This window comes from Calliphora vicina, chromosome 3 (assembly GCF_958450345.1).
Source record: "Calliphora vicina chromosome 3, idCalVici1.1, whole genome shotgun sequence".
Lineage (NCBI taxonomy): Eukaryota > Metazoa > Arthropoda > Insecta > Diptera > Calliphoridae > Calliphora > Calliphora vicina.
Genome location: NC_088782.1, coordinates 69,948,331 through 69,972,332, shown reverse-complemented (window position 1 = coordinate 69,972,332; position 24,002 = coordinate 69,948,331). Strand labels below are relative to the sequence as shown.

Genomic DNA, 24,002 nt, shown 5'->3' with positions numbered 1-24,002 from the left:
TCATAATTCAAAACCAAGTTAATGCACCATTGCATAGTAAATAAGATGTTTTAATAACTGACAAAGTCAGGATAACTTTATATCAAGGATAACTTTATATCAAAATTATCTGAAACATAATATAAGTGGTTCAAATGGAAAACGAGAGATAATCTGTAAATAGTGGTCCAAATGGAAAGAATTCAAAAAGTACAATTAGAATAAAGATAAAGTTCCAATAATTTCCTTTTTGATCAGCCAAATAATTCTCCCATCCCTTGCGATTGCCAAGGGGGTACGGAGTAATCCAAATTATTAAACTTTAAACTAATAATTTCCTTTGGCGAGTTCCAATTTTACTCACTTTCATAAGTACTTAATTTCATGTTTCTAGATTCATAAATATAGAAAAATAACAAGTTTCGATGGGGTTCCATCCAACTGGACATATGCCTGGTACAAGAACCCTTGGTAGAAAACTCAGAGGTAAAAGTATAGAGACTGTTTATAGATGTGATTAACGATATTATGACCAAAGCTTTGTCCAGCCATAAAAAAATGCTATGAGTTAATCGAAAACAGAACAGTTATTGTTTACTAATGGACCAATCATCAAACTACCATGTTTACGGAACTGTGATCTGCATCTGGAACCTTGAACTCAAGGGTGATAAGTTTTCTTCCATCGATCTTGAACGGAACCTCTAACTACATAAAGCTACTTAGGAACTATATATGTTATTCAAAGTTTAATCCCTTCCAGACAGAAATGTAGACTGGGAAACATGGAAAAGGGTTATGTCACAAGGGTATGCTATGAGTAGGCTTTGGGATATTTTGTGAGGAACTTGGAATAAAGTCGGAACTCGTCTTCCGATCAGGAAGTGTACTGTTTTTTCATCTTCTATGCGAACGTCCAACACTTCTCATTGAGTATTCCTGTCAATTTGATTCAACTTGATTACTTGTATTCAGCGAGCTTTTTATTCTGTGGTCATCTGTGTTATGGTGTATTTGCGGGGACAACAGGACCAAATGATCGATGTCGACTATAAAATTATTCTGAACAAAATCACTTGGAAAAACAGATTTCGCCAAATAAATCTTTGCTTTTTCCAGAACATCTGTTTTTTAAATGCAGTATATTATAACTGTAATAATATTGTATACATTTTCCACAATTATATTATTTTTTAGTTTATTGAGAACAAAAACTTATTGATATTTAATTATGAATATTTTATTCATTTTTTATTTTTATATTTGATTTTTATTGTTGCACATTTGTTAATATCTACATTCTATAATAATACATCAATATATATATTTATATATATAGATATGAAAATAAAGTTAACAAAAAAGAAAAAAAATATATATTTAGTCGAAAAATTAAGAATTTAAAAAGATAAAAATAATTATAGTAAAACATAAGTAAATATCCATTCAAACAATGACAAAATTATTGGTAAACCAAAATTATTAATAAAAGAACATAAAATACTCTTAGTAGTTTTAAAAACTACTTTTTTATCTTGTGTATATATTAAAGGGGAATAAACGAAAAAAATATATGTATACTTGTATAAGGAATTCACATTAAAAAAAAAAAAATATATATATAATTATTATATCATTTCATTAAACAAATAAAAGAAATTGAGGTCATTATAAAATTATGGTCTGCCATACATACTTATAAAACTAGTTTTTGTTTTTGCTTTGTATTTTAATTTGTTTTACATTTTTATTTTTTATTTTTTTATTTAAGGATTAATACAAATCTAATGCTAGTTTATAATCAAAAACAAATCAATATAGGCTTGGGTTTCATTTCATTTTCTTTTGTTTTTGTTTATTTTCATTCAATGCAAAATTCTCAAACATGAAATATAAATTGAATTATCTTTGATGTCGAACAGTTAATATGTTATTTAAAAAATGAGAAGCTTATCTACCATATATTGTTTATTTGTTATAGCTAATACATATTATTAAGTGTTTATTTAGCAAAAGAAATAAAATGTATTTTTCACTGTGATATAAAAAAAGAAGGAATTTGAAAATTTGCCATTATGTATCATGTATATTAAAATTGCAATGTTTTCATTTCTGGAATATTTATTTATTAAATATATATATATTTTTTTTATGTATTCATAGATTGCAATACATTATTTACAAGAACAAGGGGATGTAGAGGTTTTTTGTACAGTTAATCCAAGCGAAATTCGAATACAAAACAAAAATCGTTCAATGCTTTCTAACTCACAAATATAAAAAAAAGGAAAACACAAATTGAATTGCGAAAAACTATAACATATCTTCTTAAGATCGATGTTAAAGTAAACAAATATATTTCTCTTCTATTAAAGGCATTTTTAAAAGAAATGGTTTAATTAGAGCTTAATATTTTCACTCTGTAAACTTTGCTGTAAATAAATATTGAAAAACATACATAGCTCTAAGGATATAAAACGTATCGGTTTTACTTTTGTGAAATAGAAAATATAACTTATTTATTTTAATTCAGATTGTTTCTAGAAATGCCAGAAAATAAATATGTACCTTAATTTTATTCAATTCAAATTAAAATTCAATATACTTATACATGTATGTATGAACGAATGAGTTTCGTTTGGATCGACTGTGTGTATAGAAATGTGTTCATTTGTTCACATTTTAACTTTATTGTAAAGTTTAACTTATTTGCATTTTATTTACAGAGGATAAATAAAATGCATTTTATAAATATTTCTTTTTCTTTCTCTTTTTAGCAGAAAGTTTAGAATTGTACAACTATTTTTGTTTCTTACCAGTTACTGCACGTTTTTGTTGAATTTTATCTTTTAGATTCTTAATGAGGTTCTCAACATCGTCGATATTGTAGGCATAAATAAGCTTACATTGTTTGGCCTGTATGTTGCCATTATTGAGATTTTTCAAAGCATGCTGAAGACAGTATATGTTACCTTCATCTGTGCGCACCATTGAAATGTAAAGATTTGCACGGCAAAGATCACATTCACTTTCAATGGATTTATGTGGAGGCTGTTGTTGTTTTTTTCCTTTACCACTTTTTTCATTCGTAACTTTTTCAGTGGAAGTTACACCAGCAGCCTGCAAATAAAATTGAAAATAACGAATGTCTTGTTATTAAATTTTTTAAAACTATGCATTTGTATAAATAAATTAAATTGTTGAACAGTAACAAATATTCGAAACAAATGGCGGTTTATTTTTTGAATTTTCTCAAATTAAAAATACTTCTATTATTAAAAGTAAATGTATATATTTTATATACTGACCTTAAGTTGCTCTCTGGCAGCAGTTTCTTTTTCAAAGACCTCTTGTAACATTGGTAGCATCTGTTGTAAGGTATCAGGCGTAACACGTTGATCATAACCTAAGGCAAACAATAATTGTTCCAATGAGAACATAGCAGGTTCGCAGCTGTCGTGGATGTCCTAAACAAAGTTTAAAATAATTTTTAGGATATATTTATTGCGTATAAGAAGAAAATGTCCTTTAACTTACTCTAAAATCATCTTTAGCTAAATCTAACCAGGACGATGTTGCGAAATAAACACTTTCCGATACCACATAACCGGTGGCTAAACTTGATGTGTAGGCTCGGGGAAATACTACGATAAACTCTCCAGGTTTCTGTTCAATGCGGCAGAGGGACACTCCTCGGTCGGTGAGCATATGTGGAGGTACCATAACAGTATCACAGGGTAACCAAATGGTTTTATTTTGACAGTGTGTAGGAATGAGTGAGGTCAGAGCAGCCCTAAAATTGGCACTTTGATCATCTGGTATACCGTACCACAGTTTAGAGGCACCGGTATGTAAATATTCTATCCACGACAAACCGTGAGGGTCGCGGTACCAACAACAGGCCGAGAATAGCATTCCGACATGCAGCGTTGGTACAGTTACACCCATGACAGGTCCCAATGAACGCAACACTGACCCAGTGTTGTTTGTAAGCACTTTTAGATTCCAAGGGTGTTTGGCGTAATTGGATCCCTTTCCTTTCGGTCCCGGACTTGGAAAGCCGAACCCCCAACCAGAGGAATCAATCGACCCGGAATGTACACATACGTGACTATCACGAACGGCCACATGCCGCCAAAACTCAGCTTCAACTTCGTTCACAGTGGGCTCGGTATTTTTAAACCACAGAGCCATTGTGTTTCTTGCGATACGATAGAATTGACTCAGTGGCATACTGCGTCCCTTAACAATACATTCCATAGATACACCATCGACTTCTTCTTCAGACTCTTCTTCATCGTTCTCCGATGAGACGTCGTCTTCTTCATTGGAAACGCTTTCAGTGTTAACAAACCGATCAGCATTGCGTCGGGCTCTTGCTTCTCTTTTAGCCCAATCGGCTTCAACTTCATCGAAAAGTTTTTGACGTTCGGCTGGCGAGAGTGTGTCATATGGAAGCAAGTATTTACAATAAATATCATCTAATTTGGTCACGCGATCCTGCGCCAGTTTAGGAATACACATCTCTTCAGCAACCCGAGCCCATTTCTTCTTTTCAATTACCTCCTTCAGACCGCCCAGCTCTTGGACAGTGTGATATAGGCGTGGCAAATCTACTTCCATACCACCTATCCAGGGTGGATGATTCATCACGATACTTTGAGTGGCCAAGTACTTTTTAATTGCACTTAACTCTTTTGCACTGGGACCCCAGCGGTGCAACAATTTGTGCACATATTGATTGTAGGCCGTGAAACGCATTTCATCTGATATGCGACACTCGGGTTTAAAGGAAGCTGGTGGTATAATTTTGCAGATGCCAAATCTGGCTGCAATTGGTGTGATGCGCTCTATAAACTCAATAGGATCTGCAAATTCTTTTTCGGAGGGCCGGAAAATAGGAGCTTCCACCATCTGTGTGGGGTCATCATGTCGAGGGAATGCTGTGTTATTGGCCATTTTAATGGGCGTATCGTCTTTAAACTTTTTATTCGAACCATGGCCGGCAGCTCCGCTTCCTGAAGCCCCCGCTGCAGCAGCTGCAGCAGCGGCATTGCGTGATTTAACTGAGCCGGAAAATAGAGAAGAATTTGAATTGACACGTTGCAGAGCACCGCCGCCACCACCCCCGCCAGCAGAAGATGTAGATGGACCTTGTGTAGCTGAATCTCCCTTGAATCGTGGTTGTACTGTTCCAATTGGTACATTTTTCAAACTATTCGAACATGAATTTGTAGCCGCTGCAGCTGCGGCTGATGTCGATGCACCCGATGCCTTCTTGTCGCTCGTCATCAAGTTCTTAACAATATCTGAGACATTCATGGTGTCAGGTAGTGGCTTAGTGTTAGATCCCATTTGAGCCTTAGTCACTAGCGTAGCATGCATGATAACCTTTTGATTGGGACCATCGGGACCTTCACGTCCCAATTTAACTGCCACTCCCTGAATGCCACCGTCACCATCTCCTCCGGCACCAACGCCTTGCAAAGGTATGTAGAAAGTATGGCCATCTCCTGAATCAGATTCAGCGTCATTGGCCGGTGGCTTTGGTTCGGCTTGAACGTTTTTCTTGCCACCCTTTCCTCCTTTTGTAGTCTTTGTAGTAGTTTTATCGCCGTCAAGGCTCACTTTAACCAATTTAGTTTTTTCCGATGGACTTAGAGTCAATGAAACTGAACTAGTTTGGGAATTACCGCCAGCCAATTCTTTATTGGCGATTTCAGCAACAGCTGCAGCATTTCGCTTTGGTTTTGTGGGTGGAGTACGTTGTAGTGCAGTTGGTGTTGTATTAATGCCATTATCGACATGCGAATCTTTTCTGCTTTGTCGTCGATACGTCGAAGGTTTGTTTGATTTCTCCTGGTCTTCAACATCGTCCTTATCGAACGAATAAATAGATTTTTCATTCTCAACAGAAAATGCGGTGCCATAAGTCGGTGCAGCCCGCTTATGACTTGTGGTTGTTGATATTTTAAGGTCCGTGTTCTCTTGCTGTTGAAGCTGCTGCTGTTGTTGCTGTTTTGGGGTTTGCTTCTGCTGATAAACCGGAGTACGCTTAGGAGTACGATTAATAGAGTTTGATGTTGAATTAATATTTGCAACTTCTGGAGGGTTGACAGAATCCTTTTGATTGGAATTTGTCGATTTTTCTTCCACGACTACCTCGGATACAGCTTTTTTACGATTTTGTTTGTTAGCAGTAGATGTTGTTGTCGGTGTAGTGACCGGGGATGGAGCTGTTTTCTTCTGATTTAAAGATTTTTGGGTAGTATTTTGTTTGCCAACCGCCAACGATTTATTTGTTGTTGAGGAGGCGGCCTCCTTTTCAGCAACTTTGCCCTGTTTTGCCTCTATTGTTGATGTTTTGATGGTAATTTTCTCTTCCTTGGCTTTTTTGTCATTCTTCTTCTCAGTTTTATCTGACTGAGTAAGTTTCTCGTCGGCATCTACACTTCCTGGATCAGGCGATTGTTTATTAACCGGTGTTTTGTCAAATATCAAATTCATTACAGGAGAATTCTTCTCCATCTCCTCCTCCAGTCGTGGACTTGTAGTTTCGATAGGTTTTATATCTTCTTTTCTATTATTTATTGCACTACTAGTCGCAACAACAGGGGTGGCTTTGAGAGACGGTCCTTTGGCCGACCAAGCACTTTCACTCTTACCCAAATCACGTGTAGCTTTCGAAGACGAACTAAATGATGTACTTTCCTTGTCATCGCGAGTTGGTGGTGGTGTTGAACTAAAGTTATTCGGCCTTAAATCTGAGTCGAAATCATCATCAAGATCATCCTGAATCTCATCAGGGTTCGAAGAACACTCAATCAGCCATTTGTGTATTTGTTCGTGTGTCATATTCACTTTGGCTTTGCGTCTCTCCTTTCCAGAAAGTTGATCGCCAATATAACTCTCTGTTGGAACTACAGGACCTAAAACAGGTTTATGAATTGAACCGCATTTCCCCAATGTACATTTTGTATTATCAGGACCTGAACTTTGCGCCAAACTAACACTGGCAATACCAAATATTTTGCCAGATTCTTCCTTGCTTGGCATTAAATTAGCCGCAAGTATACTGCCAATTTCATCCTTCAGCGGATCGTTGCTAATCTGTCCCGCAACTGTCGTTGAAGCAGCTGGATTATTTCCCATAAAGTTCATGTTGCTGGATATTAGCGTTTTAGGACTCATTTGAACATTCGGTGCCGAAAGTGATGAGTTCTTTAGTAGACCACTGCTTGAACCGGACATATCGAATTTCACTGGTGAAGGTGAAGGAAAAGCATTATTATTTCCAGTACTATTTCCTGGACGAGATAGAGTATTGCGATCAAATTTGGGCGTTAAAAAGTTGGGATTGATTTTTGGCGAGGGGTATGCCTCGATTGGTGGTGGATATGTAGTTGGAGGAGTTTGATATTTTATTGGCGACTGAGCTGTCATTTGTGATGGAGGAGTAGTCAGATGAGAAGTGACCGTATTGGATGGAGGTGCCACAAGCGAGGGATTCTTCACAGATTGCACGGGAAATTGTGGCAAACTTGAAGTTGGCCGTATGTGTGATGGATGTGGAGAATGATAGTGGGCTGGAGATTGTGGTACATACATGGGCGATTTTCCGAAATTTGTATTAATTCCAGCTGCAATATTACCTGTGGGCGAGGCTGGGGGAATGCCATAAGTTGCAGGCACATTTAAAATCTTCGATGTTGGTATGGGTGACTTCTTTTCAATCGTTTTAAACGGAGATTGTGATGTAGGAGTAACTGGAGCTGGTGGCTGAATAGTACAACTTATTGGTGATGGTATTGTCGCAGCCATTGGTGCTGAAATTGCCGAAGATGTTGCTAGTGCTGTAGTCGGCACCACACATGTTGTTACTGCTGCCGTTTGTGTTGGTTGTGGAGTTGGTTGAGTTTGTATGCTATTTATAGTGGTAACAGATTTGGGAGTTATAGGTAGCATAGAGAGACTTATCAATCCACTAACAGTTGCCACAGGAGGATTCACTATTGGTAAAGTGGTTGGAGATAGGCACTCAACACCGCCTGCAGACTTACGAGAATCCTCTCCATCTTTATCACCTGCCTTTACGTGAGCTTTTATTGCCAATGGTTCGTCATCGGAATCACTGAAGCTTTTTTCAAGTTTACGTTTGGTTTCGTTAAGTTCCTCGTTCAACAGAAAGTCTTCGTCGTCCTCCGTACCTGCTTTTGAGGGTTCTGTTTTGCTGTCTTTGGCCTCAGCTAGGTTTTCGGTAGATTGAGTCAACTTTGCAATTGCGCCTTTCTTTACGAGCATCCCTTCGATTTCACGTTTTGGTGGCTGTACAAGTGGTTGTATTTTAGGATTTTTAGGAGGTCGACCTCGGCGACCTGTTGTGGTTGGTTTTGTTTCTACTGCAACTGCAGTTGCAATAGGAAGAGCTATTGGTTGTGGCATATCCGCTGATTTTGATTGCTTCGGCGGTGGAGATCCTTTTCCTACTGACGACGTATTTCGTTTGAGTTCATTTTCCATCTTTTCCATTTCTCGGACATTTGGCCGATCGAAACTACTTAACGAAATGTCGTCATCATCGTCCTCTGCCATTTGCAATCGATGTCCTATTATGCCCATATATATAGTAGCTGCTTCTTTCGTTTTACGTGATGGCCTTTGATTTCTTGTAGGACTGCCTTGATTATCTTCTGTCTCATTCTCAACAGCAGTGTTTTCATTACTTTCAGCTTTGGTTTTCTTACGAGACTGTCTTGCGTTGGACTTTTTCGGGGAATTTAGGGTTGATTCCCTATCCACATCTTTTAATCCTTCTTCATTTTCCTTCCTCTTCGAATTTTTTGCTGCTTGGCCACTTAAACGCTTTCCTTTCGGTTTTGATTCGTCTTCAATTGCAGACATAACGGTTTCTGTAGCTACAGCATCTTTTTTAACACTTTCCTCCGGTTCTGTTTTAAGTTCTTCTTTTTCATTGGTCTTATTGGATTCTTCGATGGTTTCCTTTTTCGGTGACGGTTTTTTTCCACGAGGGTTTGTTTTCTTAGGACTTGATTTATTTAATCCAGACTTTTTTAATTTAATCGTTTTAGCTAAAGGTTGTTCATCGTCGGAAGAAAAATCAAATACATCTAATTGTGTCGGTTTGTTTTTATCATCATTGACAACCAGTTGTTTTGATATAGTTTTTTCATCTTTATCTTCGGCCTTTATCTTTAATGGTTCATTGATTTTATCAATAGCAGATTCTGTGGGTTTTAATTTAGTTTCGGGTTTAACTCTTTCTTCCGTAACATCTTTGTTGATTTCGTCCTCGGTGTCTTCATTATCTCTATGAGGAACCTTAACGGGCTCAAAAAAAGCTCTTTGTCTTGTCATACGTCCGGACGGTTCCGGCGAAGGTATAAAAATAGGTGATTCCTTTTGCCTTGGACGCTTCACCGGAATCTTCTCTTTGATGTCTGATTTTGCTGATTTTACAGATTCTTCTCTTTCGTTCTCTTTGCAGCTTTCTACTTCCTTTTTCTTGTTGGTTGAAGGTGGCCTTCCTTTCCGAGATTTGCCTGTCATTTCACTTTCTTTTGAAGGAGTTTCTGATTTTCTCTCTGAATTGACAGGAGTCTTTGTAGTTTTTCGTTCTTTACCATCTATATCCGAATTAAGAGCTTTGCTATTTTCATCGACCGCTGAGAAGTATTCGTCGTCTTCTTCATCTGAGAGATGGTCAAGCATAACTTTTGATCCTTTAGTACTTGCACGATTTGATCGTCTTTTTGAAGTCTCTGTAAAATTATTGCACTTTTCTTCAGCGTTACTGCGATTACTGCGACGATTGCCATCGGCTACAACTTCTGCTCGTTTACGCACAGCGAAAGTCGGTACATTATCGTCCTCCTCTTCTTCTTCCTCCTCCTTTTCTTCAACTTCAACTTGTACTTTTTCCGGATTTTTATTTTTTTCTTCATTTTCATTTGTATTTGTTTGATTTTCTTCTGGAGCGACTTCAACCTTTTTATTTACTTCACTCTCTTCTGCTTTAGCAGGGATATTCTCTTCTTTTTGTTTAGCATTCTTCGGTGGTCGACCTTTCTTTCCTTTCTTCTTAATCACTGGTTTAATAGTTGGCTTTTTTACTGGCCTTTCAGGTTCTTTACTTTTACCCTGATTTAGAAAATCCAAGTGCGGTGGCAAAGCTGAGGAACCACGAAAACATAGAAATGTTAAAAAATCCTCTGTCTTTGGCCGTTTATTGGGCAAAATCTCGGTTGGTGGTTCACGACTCTCTGATGAAGTACTTGGCCCAGTATTAGATGAAGATGATGCTGCGATTATAGAACTATATGATGATTGTGGTGCACTTTGACCTTGTGCAAACTTACGTTGAGCTTGAACTTTTGTCCTGTTTAAATGAAAGATGACAACAAAAGAATAAAACATAAATATTAATAATTTAATTTAGCAAAATGGTTGTACAATTGAGTGCGTAGCTATTTTACAATTATAATAAATGAGAAAATTTTATCAGTTTGATAAGTTAACAAGCAAAATTAGCATGACAAAGTAATATGTAGTTCAGGCGTTCAAATAATGATATAGTTTTTCGATTTATGTGAATCATGTATGATTTTTACATTAGCGTGTCGTTAGAAATTATGTGGTTATGTTTTTTTTTAATATACCATTCGAATGGGTGCATAGAACCAATACAAGACCATTCCATTCTTGTTTTTTTTAACTTTAAAATATAGATTCAATGATATCATACATTGTTAGAAGGATTTTCCATCAGTAAACATAATGGTGGAATTATTTTTTTAAAATTCAAGTCTAATTTTGATATGACGGTTTTATTATATGCATTATAGTGGCAGAAAGCGCTTGTGCTTTATTGGGATACGTTAAAATGTTATAAAGTTAAAATTGTTTATTTGTGAGTTATCATTTTTTAAAATCAATGAAGGCTTTTTCTTCATCTCCTCCGAATTTAATAAAATTCTACGCAGTTAATTCATTTTATAAAACATATATAATGATCAAGTCTAGGATCTTTAACTTTTGTGGATTTCTAAATATGGGTTTTAATTTAAAACTTCATAGCATTTCAACGGGTAGTAATGGAATATAGATATTTTTGTAATTTTATTTTATTATCAACCATAGTCGAATAGATTATTAAAATTTATTAAGAATATTACAATATTTGTTGAAGCCATCAACAAAGCCACTTTGAAAAATGATTTTATTGTTGTGGTTTTTGTTCCAGACTTACAGTATCGGCCATAACTAAAGCACACTCTCAAATGATTTTTCAAATCATAATTTTTTTTGATAAAAAAAGCTTTTTTGGGATGTATTTTGTATATATTTTATTAACTCATATTCTTAATATTCATATAATATTTATTTAGTAAAAGATAATTTTATGAAAAATTAATTTAAAATGATAAATCACATAAAAACACAAAACGCAACGGACAAAACAAAAGCACCCACTTATAAGATGTTTAAAAATTTTACTACGCTACTGAATATTTGCAATGTGAGTTAACGGAATTCACAACGAATGTTTTTAAAAATTCCAGAAGATAAAGTACTCCAGTGTATTAAAATTAAAGCTATTGAAGACTGGAAGACGGGTCTTTTTTGTTATTTCCAAGCTCTTTTCTAAGTTTTTGCAGACTGGTCGCATATCACCGGTGCATTCTGAAGGATGTCCTCGTAAAATCACACGATATGATGATTCGGTGATCAAAAGAGCAATCTAGAAAAGAGCTAGTCAAGTAAGAACAAGTTTAAGATTATGCGTTAGCGATAAAACAATCAGTAGAAGAGCTGTAGAAGCCGGATTATTCAACCAAAGACCAGTAAAAAAAAACATTTACATCAGCTAAGAACAAGACAGCTAGACTGGAGTATACCAAAGCCCAAAGGAGAAAGACTGCATCCTAAGTATTGCAAAGGAACAATTAAACATGGAGGAGGCAATGTAATTAATGGTCTGGGGTAGCTTTTCTGGTCAAGGAATTGGGCCAATTCATAAAATTGATGGGATTATTGGAAAATTGCCGAAATAAGGATCGATTTGCAACAAAATATTAATTAAAATTTTTTTTATATTTGGTCTATTCACAAGGTTTATTTATTTATCTATGTTTATTGTGTTATCGTGAAGAGACCTGCGCCGAATGCCTAAGAGTCGGTTAAGCCTCTTTCAGTATGATTTTTTAGTTGAAATTTTTTATTTATTGAAATATTCTAATAGCATTTTTAAATAAATAAAATATTCACTGAATTCACCAGTGGTCTTAGAGAAAATACAGTGCAAATTACACCTAGATATTGCTCCCAGATTATGATATCGAGACTATGGAATTCAAATTCATATCAAAATTTAGAAATATTGTATTACAAAATCTATAGAAGCTGTAAACTTTAGCCACAATACAAATTGTTATTTTTAATTTAATTTTGTTTAGTTTTCAACATTTGTGCAAAAAAATAATAATAAAAAATATAAATAATACATATATACTGAAATTTTAAAATTTAATTTGAATTTTATATCTATATAATAAAAGTTTGTATTTGTCATATGATTAAGCTGGATTAATTAGGCCCCAAGGGCTTACAATCTAAAATAAATGAAATAAATAAACCTGATATTCGCGACTAATTAATAACCAGACCTGTAGCGAAAACTGAATTTTCGCGATAACAGAACCCAAAATTTTATTGAAAAATTTTATGTAATTTTTAAAATTAGAATTGTTTTTATTGATATAGGTATTTACAATTTAAATTTTTTTTAAAGAAATTGGATATTTTGAGTTGCTATTTTGGAAATTATTTTTTAAAATAACAACTGAATTACGTAGTTCATATAGTGTTGTTGTCGGCTTATCATTTTCCAAAGCCTATGTTTTTCGCTGTTATATAATCGACCACTTTAATTTTGTTTTCTTCATGAATCATAGAATTTATACTATTGTATAAATCTTCTGATTCCGTATCCGATAATTCCATTTGCTCCTCATTACTTTCAACATGAAACTCTTTTTGAATCGAGTTGTTTATGTCAACATTCGCTCTTTATATATTTTTCTTCCGGGAGCCATTTTCTCATTACATGTGACAAGTGTGTGATTTGAAAGCATCCTATAATATAAACAGGACTCGACAAATTGATCAATAAGATGAGGTTTCGAAGACAATTTCTCTCGCCTGTAATGTTTAAAAATCGAATTCCATGTCGACGCTTAAATTTCTTCAACCATCCTTCACTGGCATTTAAACCTGAATTGGTTTGATAAATTTTGGAATACAAATGACTGGCTTTTGATCGTAAAATCGTTGCTGATATTGAAATATTTTTTTACGTTTATTTTAAAAACCACTTATAAAGCATTTTTCCATTCTTGGGTACTCAGCTTTATTTAAGGTGCAACGTTTGCCACGGCCACTTTCTGTTGTACGAACGAACTTCTTTAATGAATTTTCCTGCTTTGTAATGCGGTAAACCGAAGACTTATGCAGCTTGTAATTCACCCAATTACGAAAATAGAACCCGTTTTTAGTAAACTGTCGCGATTATAGAACCTGCAATGTTAAAAAATAAGCAGTCGCGATAATTGTGCCGTCGCGATAATGGGTAGTCGCGAATACCGAGCTTGCACTGTAGTATGCCATCTTCTTATAACAAACTTCGGATTCATTATAGTTGAGAACTTTTTTGTGTCTTATTTATTAGAAATGCGGTCATCTTAATATAGCATATACCTATGTGTTTATATGTACATAGGTATGTTAAATTAATCAAATCTAATAGGTATTAAATAAATTATTTACCAATCGTGCTCATCCATTGAAATAGGCTAATGACGAACTTAAGATAAAATCTTTTAATGAATACGAACCATCTTATCTATATCTATTAAATATCTTTGAAATTATTACTCTATAAATTGAATCTTATGAATAACACTATGAGAAAAAAATATACAAAATTTAAATAAAAAAAAACATGCATTTACACAGTCATCTCAATAAAAGCAGTACCCACCCCCACTTTTTTATAAAAATAAAAAACGAAAATAACCGAATAAATGCAACACTATTATGAAAAAAAAAATAGCAAAAAAAATGAAAAAGAAATGCTTCAACGTCACCCATTCAAAATGAAATAAACTAAACTGAACTAACCTACTCGTATCGTATCAACAAACATCTCCCCACCATACAAAATGTTCTTTCTTTCAACAACTAACTACACTTTTAGCAAACAGTCGATCGACAAACACCTTAACGTATTACAATTAAAATATACACACAACAACAACAAGAACAACATTATGCACAGATATAATAGTATCCACAATGCGAAAAGCGAATGAATTAAAACAACAAAAATGGTTTAACTGGAGTATATTTTTTAAATGGTTGAGAATTAATTAAACTCATGTTCTTTGGCTATTATAACAAATAGTAGTGCAAAATTAACACATTTTACCTTTTGGGCATTTCTGGTGATGACTCTACAGCCGTTGTAGATTGTTGCTGTGGTGTCGCTGGCGGTGACGACTCCTTGCGTTTACGCTTGGAGTCTTTGGAGACCACCATAATTTATTTTGTCGTTTCAACTGTTTAGTTAATTTATATTTTATTTGTTTTTTTTTTATTTTAGTTTTTTTTTTCTATCTATAATAGAATTATCTATTATTTTTTTCAAGTAATACTTTTTAACAAACAATTTTTTTGTTGAATTATCAATATGAAGGGAAAAAAAACTCCAATTACACACAAAACCACCACTTCCCAATAAAAATTTTCATTCGCAAAAAGTCTGTTCGCGTTGCAATCATAAACTTGTTCTTCATATTTTCGTCATTAAATTGTGGCACACTCGTAAGAAATTTAGAATTTTTAAATAATATACTGTTTATTTAAGTTTTTTATAACATTTTCACTATTTTTTATGTGTAGTTAATGAGTAGAAAAATGTAAATTTTTGTAGAATTTTTTCTCAATACGACAGCGAAATTTATTTTTCTTTTCATGGCGGACGCTACAGCATTGCCAGATTAAAATAATTTGTGAAAAATTTTGTAGATTGACAAACACCAGGGCTACCAGATTTGATCGTATCTTATCCCCAATGTAAAATTTTCTATCCTACCATAAAGCAGACATGGGACTTAATATATTTGGAACACAATACATTTTGGGGACTCTAAAAAAATTTACTACATTTTGATGACTTTTTTAAATTAAAAAAAAAACAACTTTCATCGCCAATTACGAGAAAAGAATCCTCAATTTGGGAATAAATTCCCTAATCTGTCAACACTGACAAAAACAGTGCAAAGCAGAAGTTCCCAAACTTTAATTATTAGGGTTTTACAGTGGAAACCAAAAAGAGTTTATTTTGCTTAATTATGAAAATAGCATATTTACCCAATTTTAATTTAAAAAATACATGATTGCCAGATTTATTGATGAGAAAAACTATTTTTTTTTTAAATTTTTATTTTTTCTATAATATTAAATCATTAAATTAAAACTTAAATTATTTTTTAACAATTTGGCACGGTCGGTCCTTTTTGACTTTAAGACCTTTTTTCAATTAATAGCCTTTATTGGGATAACGTTTGCTCGATTTTTTCCGACTAAAAAATTTATTGTAGTTTTTGTGCACAAAAGTCTAAATCGACTTATTGTTCAGAAAAAGGACAAACAATCGATTCTGTTATCCCAAAAAAGTTGAAAAGTCGACTAACTGATTTTTAATATTAAATGTTTGTTGTTAAAATGTTATAAAATGCGTTTTTCACATCAATAAAATGGAATGAATAGTCGAAATTTCAAAATAATTTAAGTATATCAATATGTGAAAAAATATGCAAACAAAATTCAGCGCTTGACAGCCGACTTTCAAGCAGATTCATTTTTGCGCTGCCGTGGAAAAAAGGATTTTGCAAATCAGTTTGATGAGCCATTTTCGTATTTATGAGTAGATAAAGCAGGTTTGCTACTACATATTTGTGCAACAGTGGTCTTTGTTTTTGGTTTGTGAAATGAGTGTTGTCTATTTTGGCGATTTATCCCCAAATATAGAATTTTTTGGGTAAATGGGAATACATTTTAATTTAAACATTAAATCAAATAACTTTTATAAATACCTAAATCATACTACCAAATTTTGTGAGGATCGATCGGTAATTGGTCATAGCTCCGATATATAGCTCTCTTCATACTTGGCTTTAGTATCATGTTGCTGAGGAGTTTTGGGAATACAAAAGCGTTAACTGGGGATGAGGACTAAAAACATAGCGACAACAATGCTTTGTGAGATTGCAAATTTTGTCATTTGTAACGAATGTGCAAAAAAAAAACATTAGTTTATTATTTGCAAAAGACTGTACACCAATTAAATAAAGAATACAAAAAATGGAAGCTGCTGGAAACTGGTGTTTAATCGAAAGTGATCCAGGAGTGTTTACCGAATTGATTAAAGAATTCGGTAAGTTTATAAACTAAACCGGCTTTCCTAAAATGGCAGAAGATTTGCAAGTTGATTGTTTATTGTGTTTTCTTCTAGGTTGTGAGGGAGCTCAAGTAGAAGAAATTTGGTCATTAGATGAGGAGACATTTAAAAGACTGGAACCGATACACGGTCTTATTTTCCTTTTTAAGTGGGTGCAAGACGATGAGCCAGCAGGAACAGTGGTTAAAGACAATCGCTTAGAAAAGATATTCTTTGCCAAACAAGTCATCAACAACGCGTGTGCTACCCAAGCTATTTTGAGCATTTTGCTCAATTGCAAGCATGAGGACATTAAATTAGGCGAAACCTTATCAAATTTCAAAGAATTTTGTCAATTCTTCGATCCCTACAACAAGGGTTTAACGTTAAGTAATGCATCACAAATTCGCACTGTCCACAATAGTTTTGCACGCCAAACACTCTTCGAACTCGATTCGAAAAACCAGAATAAAGATGAAGATGTCTATCATTTTATAGGCTATGTACCAATTGATGGTCGCCTCTATGAATTGGATGGTTTGAAAGAAGGTCCTATTGATTTGGGTGCCGTTGGCACTGGACAAAATTGGATTGATGTCGTACGTCCCATAATTGAAAAGCGGATGAATAAATACAGCGAAGGTGAGATTCACTTCAATCTAATGGCCATTGTTTCGGATCGTCAGAAAATCTATCAGCAACAAATTGATAAATTGCTCAGTGGTGGCGAAGAGGCCATGGAAACGGATGATGATCGTGAAACAGAAATAGCGAAGCTACGCTTTCTAGTGGACAATGAAGTAGAGAAACGTAAGCGTTATCGCATCGAGAATGTTCGACGTAAACACAACTACTTGCCATTCATAGTAGAATTGTTAAAAATGTTGGGAGAACGTGGCCAATTGATGCCCATTTACGAAAAGGCTAAACAACGTGCTATGGAACGGGAAGCTGCAGCTACAAAGAGCAAATCTTAAACCCTTATACCACTAGCAGACATTTATAATTATAAATATTGAGAGCGCACTTTTTTATCAAGTGTTTCTAGTTATAGTTGTGCCCGTCTAAGAGGGTTGTTTCTTTTTCTACATCTTATTATTCAACTATTTAGTCATTTAAACAGCATTTGTAATGATTTTTTTTTTAATTTGAACTTTTTCAAACGTATTTTAATTTAATTTTGTCTAAGAAGTTCGTACGTCTTAAGAATATTTAACTGCCTGAAAAAAACAAAATTATACAAAATCATTTTTGATATTTATTTAACAAAATTGTTAATATCTTTTTTGGTCAACTATTATTATGAATTAATAAAGTACAACAGTTAAAATTTAAACAATATCTAAATTTAATAAAAATTGGAAGAATTCGCAAAAGAAAATTAGATTTTCTTTAAATTTAATGGTGAAGAATGCGTTCCCTAGCACTAGGACTGAGTACGGGGTACTGGCAGCAAGTTACTCCACTACTAATCCAAAACTAATACTTGAAATCAAGTGATTAAAGTTGATTTTTATCAAGATCAAGATCATTGCAACAGCTTGCATTATAATATTTTTTTGGTTAAAATGTTTGCATGCTTTCTCTTTGTTTATTAGGTATAGTTATAATGTCAATATACATGTACCTATAATAGTAAATTTCTCATATATTTAGAAAATTATCTGATCATTTTGGGTATCATTGAATAGTGCTTCAAAATACCGTTTATATGATATATAATATGGTATTGTTTATTAACATTGTGACCAAAAATTCCTTTTTCAATTTAAATGACAGTTCTTCAGAAAGGCCCACTTAAAAAATATTTGAGGCGTTTATAATTTTCATAAATCTTTAACAAATTACGTAATCCATGTACACAAAAACCGCCTTTCCAAATTGTATAAATATCGGTTCATAATTGACAATAGCGGTCCATATAAGGACCACTTCCGAAAAACACATTAACCAACATAAATATCTTACAAAAATACACAGATCCGTTGTATGGATTTTGTGACGATCAGTAGATAATTGGCCATAGCTCCCACATAAGATCCCCTTCCGAAAATAAGTATATCAACCATCTTGGAGGTTTTTGTATTATACTGTTACGAAACTGAATTATCAATTTTAATTTAACGGTTTGTAATGGCGTCTTGCAACATTCATCATGTTTATAAACATTTCCTTGAGTAGAAACTTCTACTTATCAACAATGTTGATAGCACGCTGTTATTAACATTTTTTATAAGTATGACAATATTGACTGTGTACCAGTTTTAAATGATCTAGGTGATCATTGATGAAATTGAAGGTTGAAGACTGTGTATATATGTATGTAAATAGTAACAGCGATTTGCTGAGGAGTCAGTGTATCCTAGGCGCTGTTATAAGTATTAATATAAGTGTGTGTATTAAAGGAGAGTGACTATTTAAATTGTTGTATTTTTTAACTACTGGTCGCTTTTATTTACAGTTACAAGAATCCGGTTTATTTAAAGGAAATAAATCACCATTTTTAAAAGGTCAGAAGTGGGATTGAAAAATATGTCAGAAGTGGGATTGAAAATTATTTGAAACAACAGCATTTAATAAGGCGGTATTACAGAAGAGGCCCATAGATGAATTCAAGCGGTTGACATCGGAACATACGAATGTTGGTATAAAGAATATGTGGAAGTCTGTACCTGTGCAACAACAAACTGCGTGGATTTAATCACAATGTTTGCTGCTATGATGGAAACTTTAAAGAAGCCAACAAAACTTCTAGAGTCAACAACGAGAAGCTCATAACTGAAGTTCACGAAAATTCTAGAGAAGTTCATGAAACTTCTAAAGCCAAAAACGAAAAACTTCTTGCTGGCGTTCAAGTCAACAACGAGGAACTCGAAGCGAATTTGCAAACCGAAATGGAAGCGAAATTTCAAGAAACTTCTTTGTGAGGGTATAAACAGCAGAATTGATGGCATAGACAAAAAAGTGTCCAACAAAAATATTTGGGAAGAATTTTAGAAAAAGAATATTTTTTTCTAATGGCAATACTTACAATATGAAAATTATCTAAACAAACTTTATGATTTGATTTTAAATGTTTTTCCTGGATAAAAGCAAAAACAATATTATTACAATTGTGGGATGTCACACCCAGGTACTTTATCCAGTCCCAGACATTAATTGACTCACCATTTCAATTTTTTTTTTGCTGAAAAAAAAAAATCTGGTTAAAAAATATTTTTTCCGATTTTGGCCCATTGTAGCTCCAACTTACTACGGTCTTATATACGCCGTTAAGGTCTTTGAAATATCTATCATTAGATTCCATATTGTCTATATTAAGCAGTTAGTAATCCAGAAATAGGTAAAAAATCGAGGTTGTCATGGTTTTTTTTCCCTTATATCTCATATTTTGCTGAATTTAAATAGGAAACTTCTCGAAAGCATGTCTGACAGAATTATTGGATCCCGAAAATATCTGGGGACTTCAGAAAATTGATTTCAACAGACAGACGGACATGGCTTAATCGATTCCGCTATCTATAAAGACCCAGAATATATAAATTTTATAGGGTCGGAAAATTATATTGTGGAAATTACAAATGGAATGACAAACTAATATATACCCTTCTCACGAAGGTGAAGGGTATAAAAACTTAACAAAACAAATGAAATTTGACAACAATCAAGATTATTTCCGTTAATTCAAATATTATGAAGAGTTGTATTAAAATGAATTCAGTTAAATTTCAAATTAGAGTTTAAAACTAGACATTAATATAAACAATCAATAAAATATTAAATAAACTGCAAACAATGTTTATTTTTTAATTTATTTTAAATTCAAGTCCCTTTGCTTTTAATTGTTCAACCAAGGATTAATTTAATTTTAAGTCCAAATTTGTTGTAAATCTTTGGCTTTTTCGTTACCGGATTTATTTTAACATTATTTGTTTCATTTGCCTCAACATTTAAATCATCTAATATTGAAAACCTATTTTGACTAGAGCTAGTTTTACTGCTAATATAAACAGAACGTAGTTTAGATAAATCTATTTTGAAATCGTCTTTGGAATTCCTTTTGTATTTTTATACCCTACACCACCATAGTGGGGAGGGTATTATGCGTTTGTGCAGATGTGTGTAACGCCCAAAAATATTGGTCTAACACCCACCTTAAAGTATACCGATCGACTTAGAATCACTTTCTGAGTCGATTAAACGATGTCCGTCCGTCCGTCTGGCTGGTTGGCTGGCTGTCCATGTAAACCTTGTGCGCAGAGTACAGGTCGCAATTTTGAAGATTTTTCGATAAAATTTGGTACCTATAATTTTTTCGGCCCAAGTACGAAGCCTATTGAAAATGGCCAAAATCGGTCCATTATTTCACCTGGCCCCCATACAAATGTCCTCTCGAAATTGGACTTTATCGGTCATAAATCTTTAATTTATATATGTATCTACACAAATTTCGCTCCAAATAAGTTTTATATATGGGGCATTTCATGTCAAGTGAACCAACTTTTGAAATCGATGTCTTCCGATCGGGATGAAATTTGCACCAAGGTTAGCTCTATTGGATAGTAACTCAGACACAATTTTTCAACAACATCGGTCGAGAACTCTCTGAGTTATAGGGGGTAAAATTTTGACAATTTGGTCAAACAGGGGTTTTTTCTTATCCATGTAACTTATTACCTATTGTTCTTAGCAAAATGTGTCCCAAATAGTATAGATAGCTATTTCTTCGATCTTTCGAAAAAAAATATTTAAAAAAAAAAATAAAAAATTTTTAATATTTTTTTTCCGAAATCAAAAACTTTTTTGACTTTTTTTTAAAATTTTTTCTCTTTTTTTTTTTTTTTCTTAAAATAAAGTTTAGATATTTTCCTTGAACACCTACTTGGTCGCTTAATGGGATGCGAGTGGGATATCTATCAAAATAAATATTTTGTAACTCAAAACATAAAATTTTTGACTTTTTTTGCAAAATCAAAAACTTTGTTGACTTTTTTTTTTCAAAATGGACCCTTTTTTAATCTTTTTTTTTAGGTCAAACAAAAGCTTAGATATTATCCTTGAAGACCCTTTTGGTCGCTTAGTGGGATATCTATCATGTTTTGTAACTCAAGACATACAATTTTTGTGTTAAAACATTTATTTTGATAGATATCCCACTCGCATCCCACTAAGGGACTAAAAATATCTTAAAGGAATGGACCTAGGCTTTCTTTTGAGCAAAAAAAAAAAATTAAAAAAGGGCCCATATTGGAAAAAAATTTTGATTTTGCAAAAAAAAATTAAAAAATTGTATGTCTTGCGTTACAAAATATTTATTTTGATAGATATCCCACTCGCATCCCACTAAGGGACTAAAAATATCTTAAAGGAATGGACCTAAGCTTTCTTTTGACTACAAAAAAAATTTTAAAAAAAGGGCCCATTTGGAAAAAAAATCGTATTTGCAAAAAAAAAGTCAAAAATTGTAAGTCTTGAGTTAAAAAATATTTATTTTGATAGATATCCCACTAAGCGACCAAAAGGGTCTTCAAGGATAATATCTAAGCTTTTGTTTGACCTAAAAAAAAAGATTAAAAAAGGGTCCATTTTGAAAAAAAAAAGTCAACAAAGTTTTTGATTTTGCAAAAAAAGTCAAAAATTTTATGTTTTGAGTTACAAAATATTTATTTTGATAGATATCCCACTCGCATCCCACTAAGCGACCAAGTAGGTGTTCAAGGAAAATATCTAAACTTTATTTTAAGAAAAAAAAAAAAAAAAAAAAAAAAAAAAAAGAGAAAACATTTTAAAAAAAAGTCAAAAAAGTTTTTGATTTCGGAAAAAAAATATTAAAAATTTTTTATTTTTTTTTTTAAATATTTTTTTTCGAAAGATCGAAGAAATAGCTATCTATACTATTTGGGACACATTTTGCTAAGAACAATAGGTAATAAGTTACATGGATAAGAAAAAACCCCTGTTTGACCAAATTGTCAAAATTTTACCCCCTATAACTCAGAGAGTTCTCGACCGATGTTGTTGAAAAATTGTGTCTGAGTTACTATCCAATAGAGCTAACCTTGGTGCAAATTTCATCCCGATCGGAAGACATCGATTTCAAAAGTTGGTTCACTTGACATGAAATGCCCCATATACAAAATTCATGTCACCAAATTTTGTTACGATCGGTCCATAATTAGTCATAGCTCCCACATAGACCCGCTTCCGAAAATCACTTTAACGTGCTTAAATCACTTAAAAATTTTGGTATATACACAAAATTCAACATTGTTAACTTTAATATAGACATAAATCACACGACCTAATTTCATGGTGATCGGTCCATAATTGGTCATAGCTCCCATATAAGGCCCACTTCCGAAAATCACTCACGAATATAAATTATTGATATTATAAAGGAAAAATATTTTTACTCATTTACTTGGTGTAGGGTATTATATGGTCGGGCTTGATCCATGTTAGTGACAATTTTCATATCATTATCCTTTTCTAATAGTTAAATTGAGCTTGATTCATTGATAGCATATTGATCTGGATTAGAGGGTTTTGAATTTTGATTTCCAGAAGAAACCCCAGATCCATTGTCTTTTATTAGGGGGTTTTGAAATTTCATCATTTTGTGCCAGTTGATGTTAAATCTAACAACGCCTACAATACACTGAATGCAACTTGCTGTCACTATTTATATACACAGTGCTATCTTCTAGAAGTTTTATGAATTATCTAACGGACAAAACTAGAATGTTCTATTTCTAGATCTTTCTGCTGCCTTAATGTTAGCATGTTAACAGTTAATGTTGGCAGCACTGTGCTGATAAGTAGAAATATCAACTTATGACAATATATACTAAGGATGGTGGATGTGGAAACCCGGCGTTATAGCTGTTAAATTTCAATTGATAGTGGAATTTCGTAATAATATTGTAACTGCCTTCTATGAAATTTTAACAAGTAAAATAAAAACAACGGTAATTTGATTTTCTTTAGAATTTTATTTGATTTATTTTTTGTAGATTGTTTAAATTATTATATATGTATGTATGTATGTATGTTTGTATGTAATTTATTTTGTTTTTATATATATAATTATAATTTTTGCATTTATTGTTTGTTCTTATGTACGAATGTGTGTACAGATATATATGTTCACATTGTTTAAATATTCAACGGAATATGCTTAACCAATATTTTTAGCAAATGTTTATTTATGGTTTCAATTTAATTTTAATTGGTCACTTTTTTTTCGTTAAATGTTCTAACAATGTGAACACTATCCTAAGTGTTTGTGTCTGAATATAAGTTAAATGTTTGTATGAATTGTTAGGTATTATGTGTTTATTTTTAAGAATATTTAATAATGTTTTTTTTTTTTTAATTTAATTTAGCTTATTTTATTACAATACTTGCACATACATACAGTATGTACGAATTTTAATATTTATTTTGTTTTTTCTTTACTTTTTTCATGTATACTATATTGAAAATTAGGTTTTTTTAGTTATTATTT

General features: G+C 33.0%; 2 protein-coding genes across 2 annotated transcripts; one reads left to right on the top strand and one right to left on the bottom strand.

The window, feature by feature from the left end:
- Positions 1 to 1,226: 1,226 nt before the first annotated feature.
- Jarid2 (Jumonji, AT rich interactive domain 2) lies at positions 1,227 to 15,066 on the bottom strand. The gene is made up of 4 exons (XM_065503598.1): positions 14,483 to 15,066; positions 3,517 to 10,375; positions 3,288 to 3,446; positions 1,227 to 3,099 (listed from the first exon to the last, which is right to left on the bottom strand). Exons 1-4 carry the CDS (start codon positions 14,590 to 14,592, stop codon positions 2,779 to 2,781), a joined length of 7,449 nt encoding a protein of 2,482 aa, XP_065359670.1. The 5' UTR covers positions 14,593 to 15,066; the 3' UTR covers positions 1,227 to 2,778.
- A 1,267-nt stretch (positions 15,067 to 16,333) lies between these two features.
- Positions 16,334 to 17,836, top strand: Uch-L5 (ubiquitin carboxy-terminal hydrolase L5). Its single transcript, XM_065504033.1, has 2 exons — positions 16,334 to 16,492; positions 16,571 to 17,836. Exons 1-2 carry the CDS (start codon positions 16,420 to 16,422, stop codon positions 17,470 to 17,472), a joined length of 975 nt encoding a protein of 324 aa, XP_065360105.1. The 5' UTR covers positions 16,334 to 16,419; the 3' UTR covers positions 17,473 to 17,836.
- The last annotated feature ends 6,166 nt before the right edge of the window (positions 17,837 to 24,002 follow it).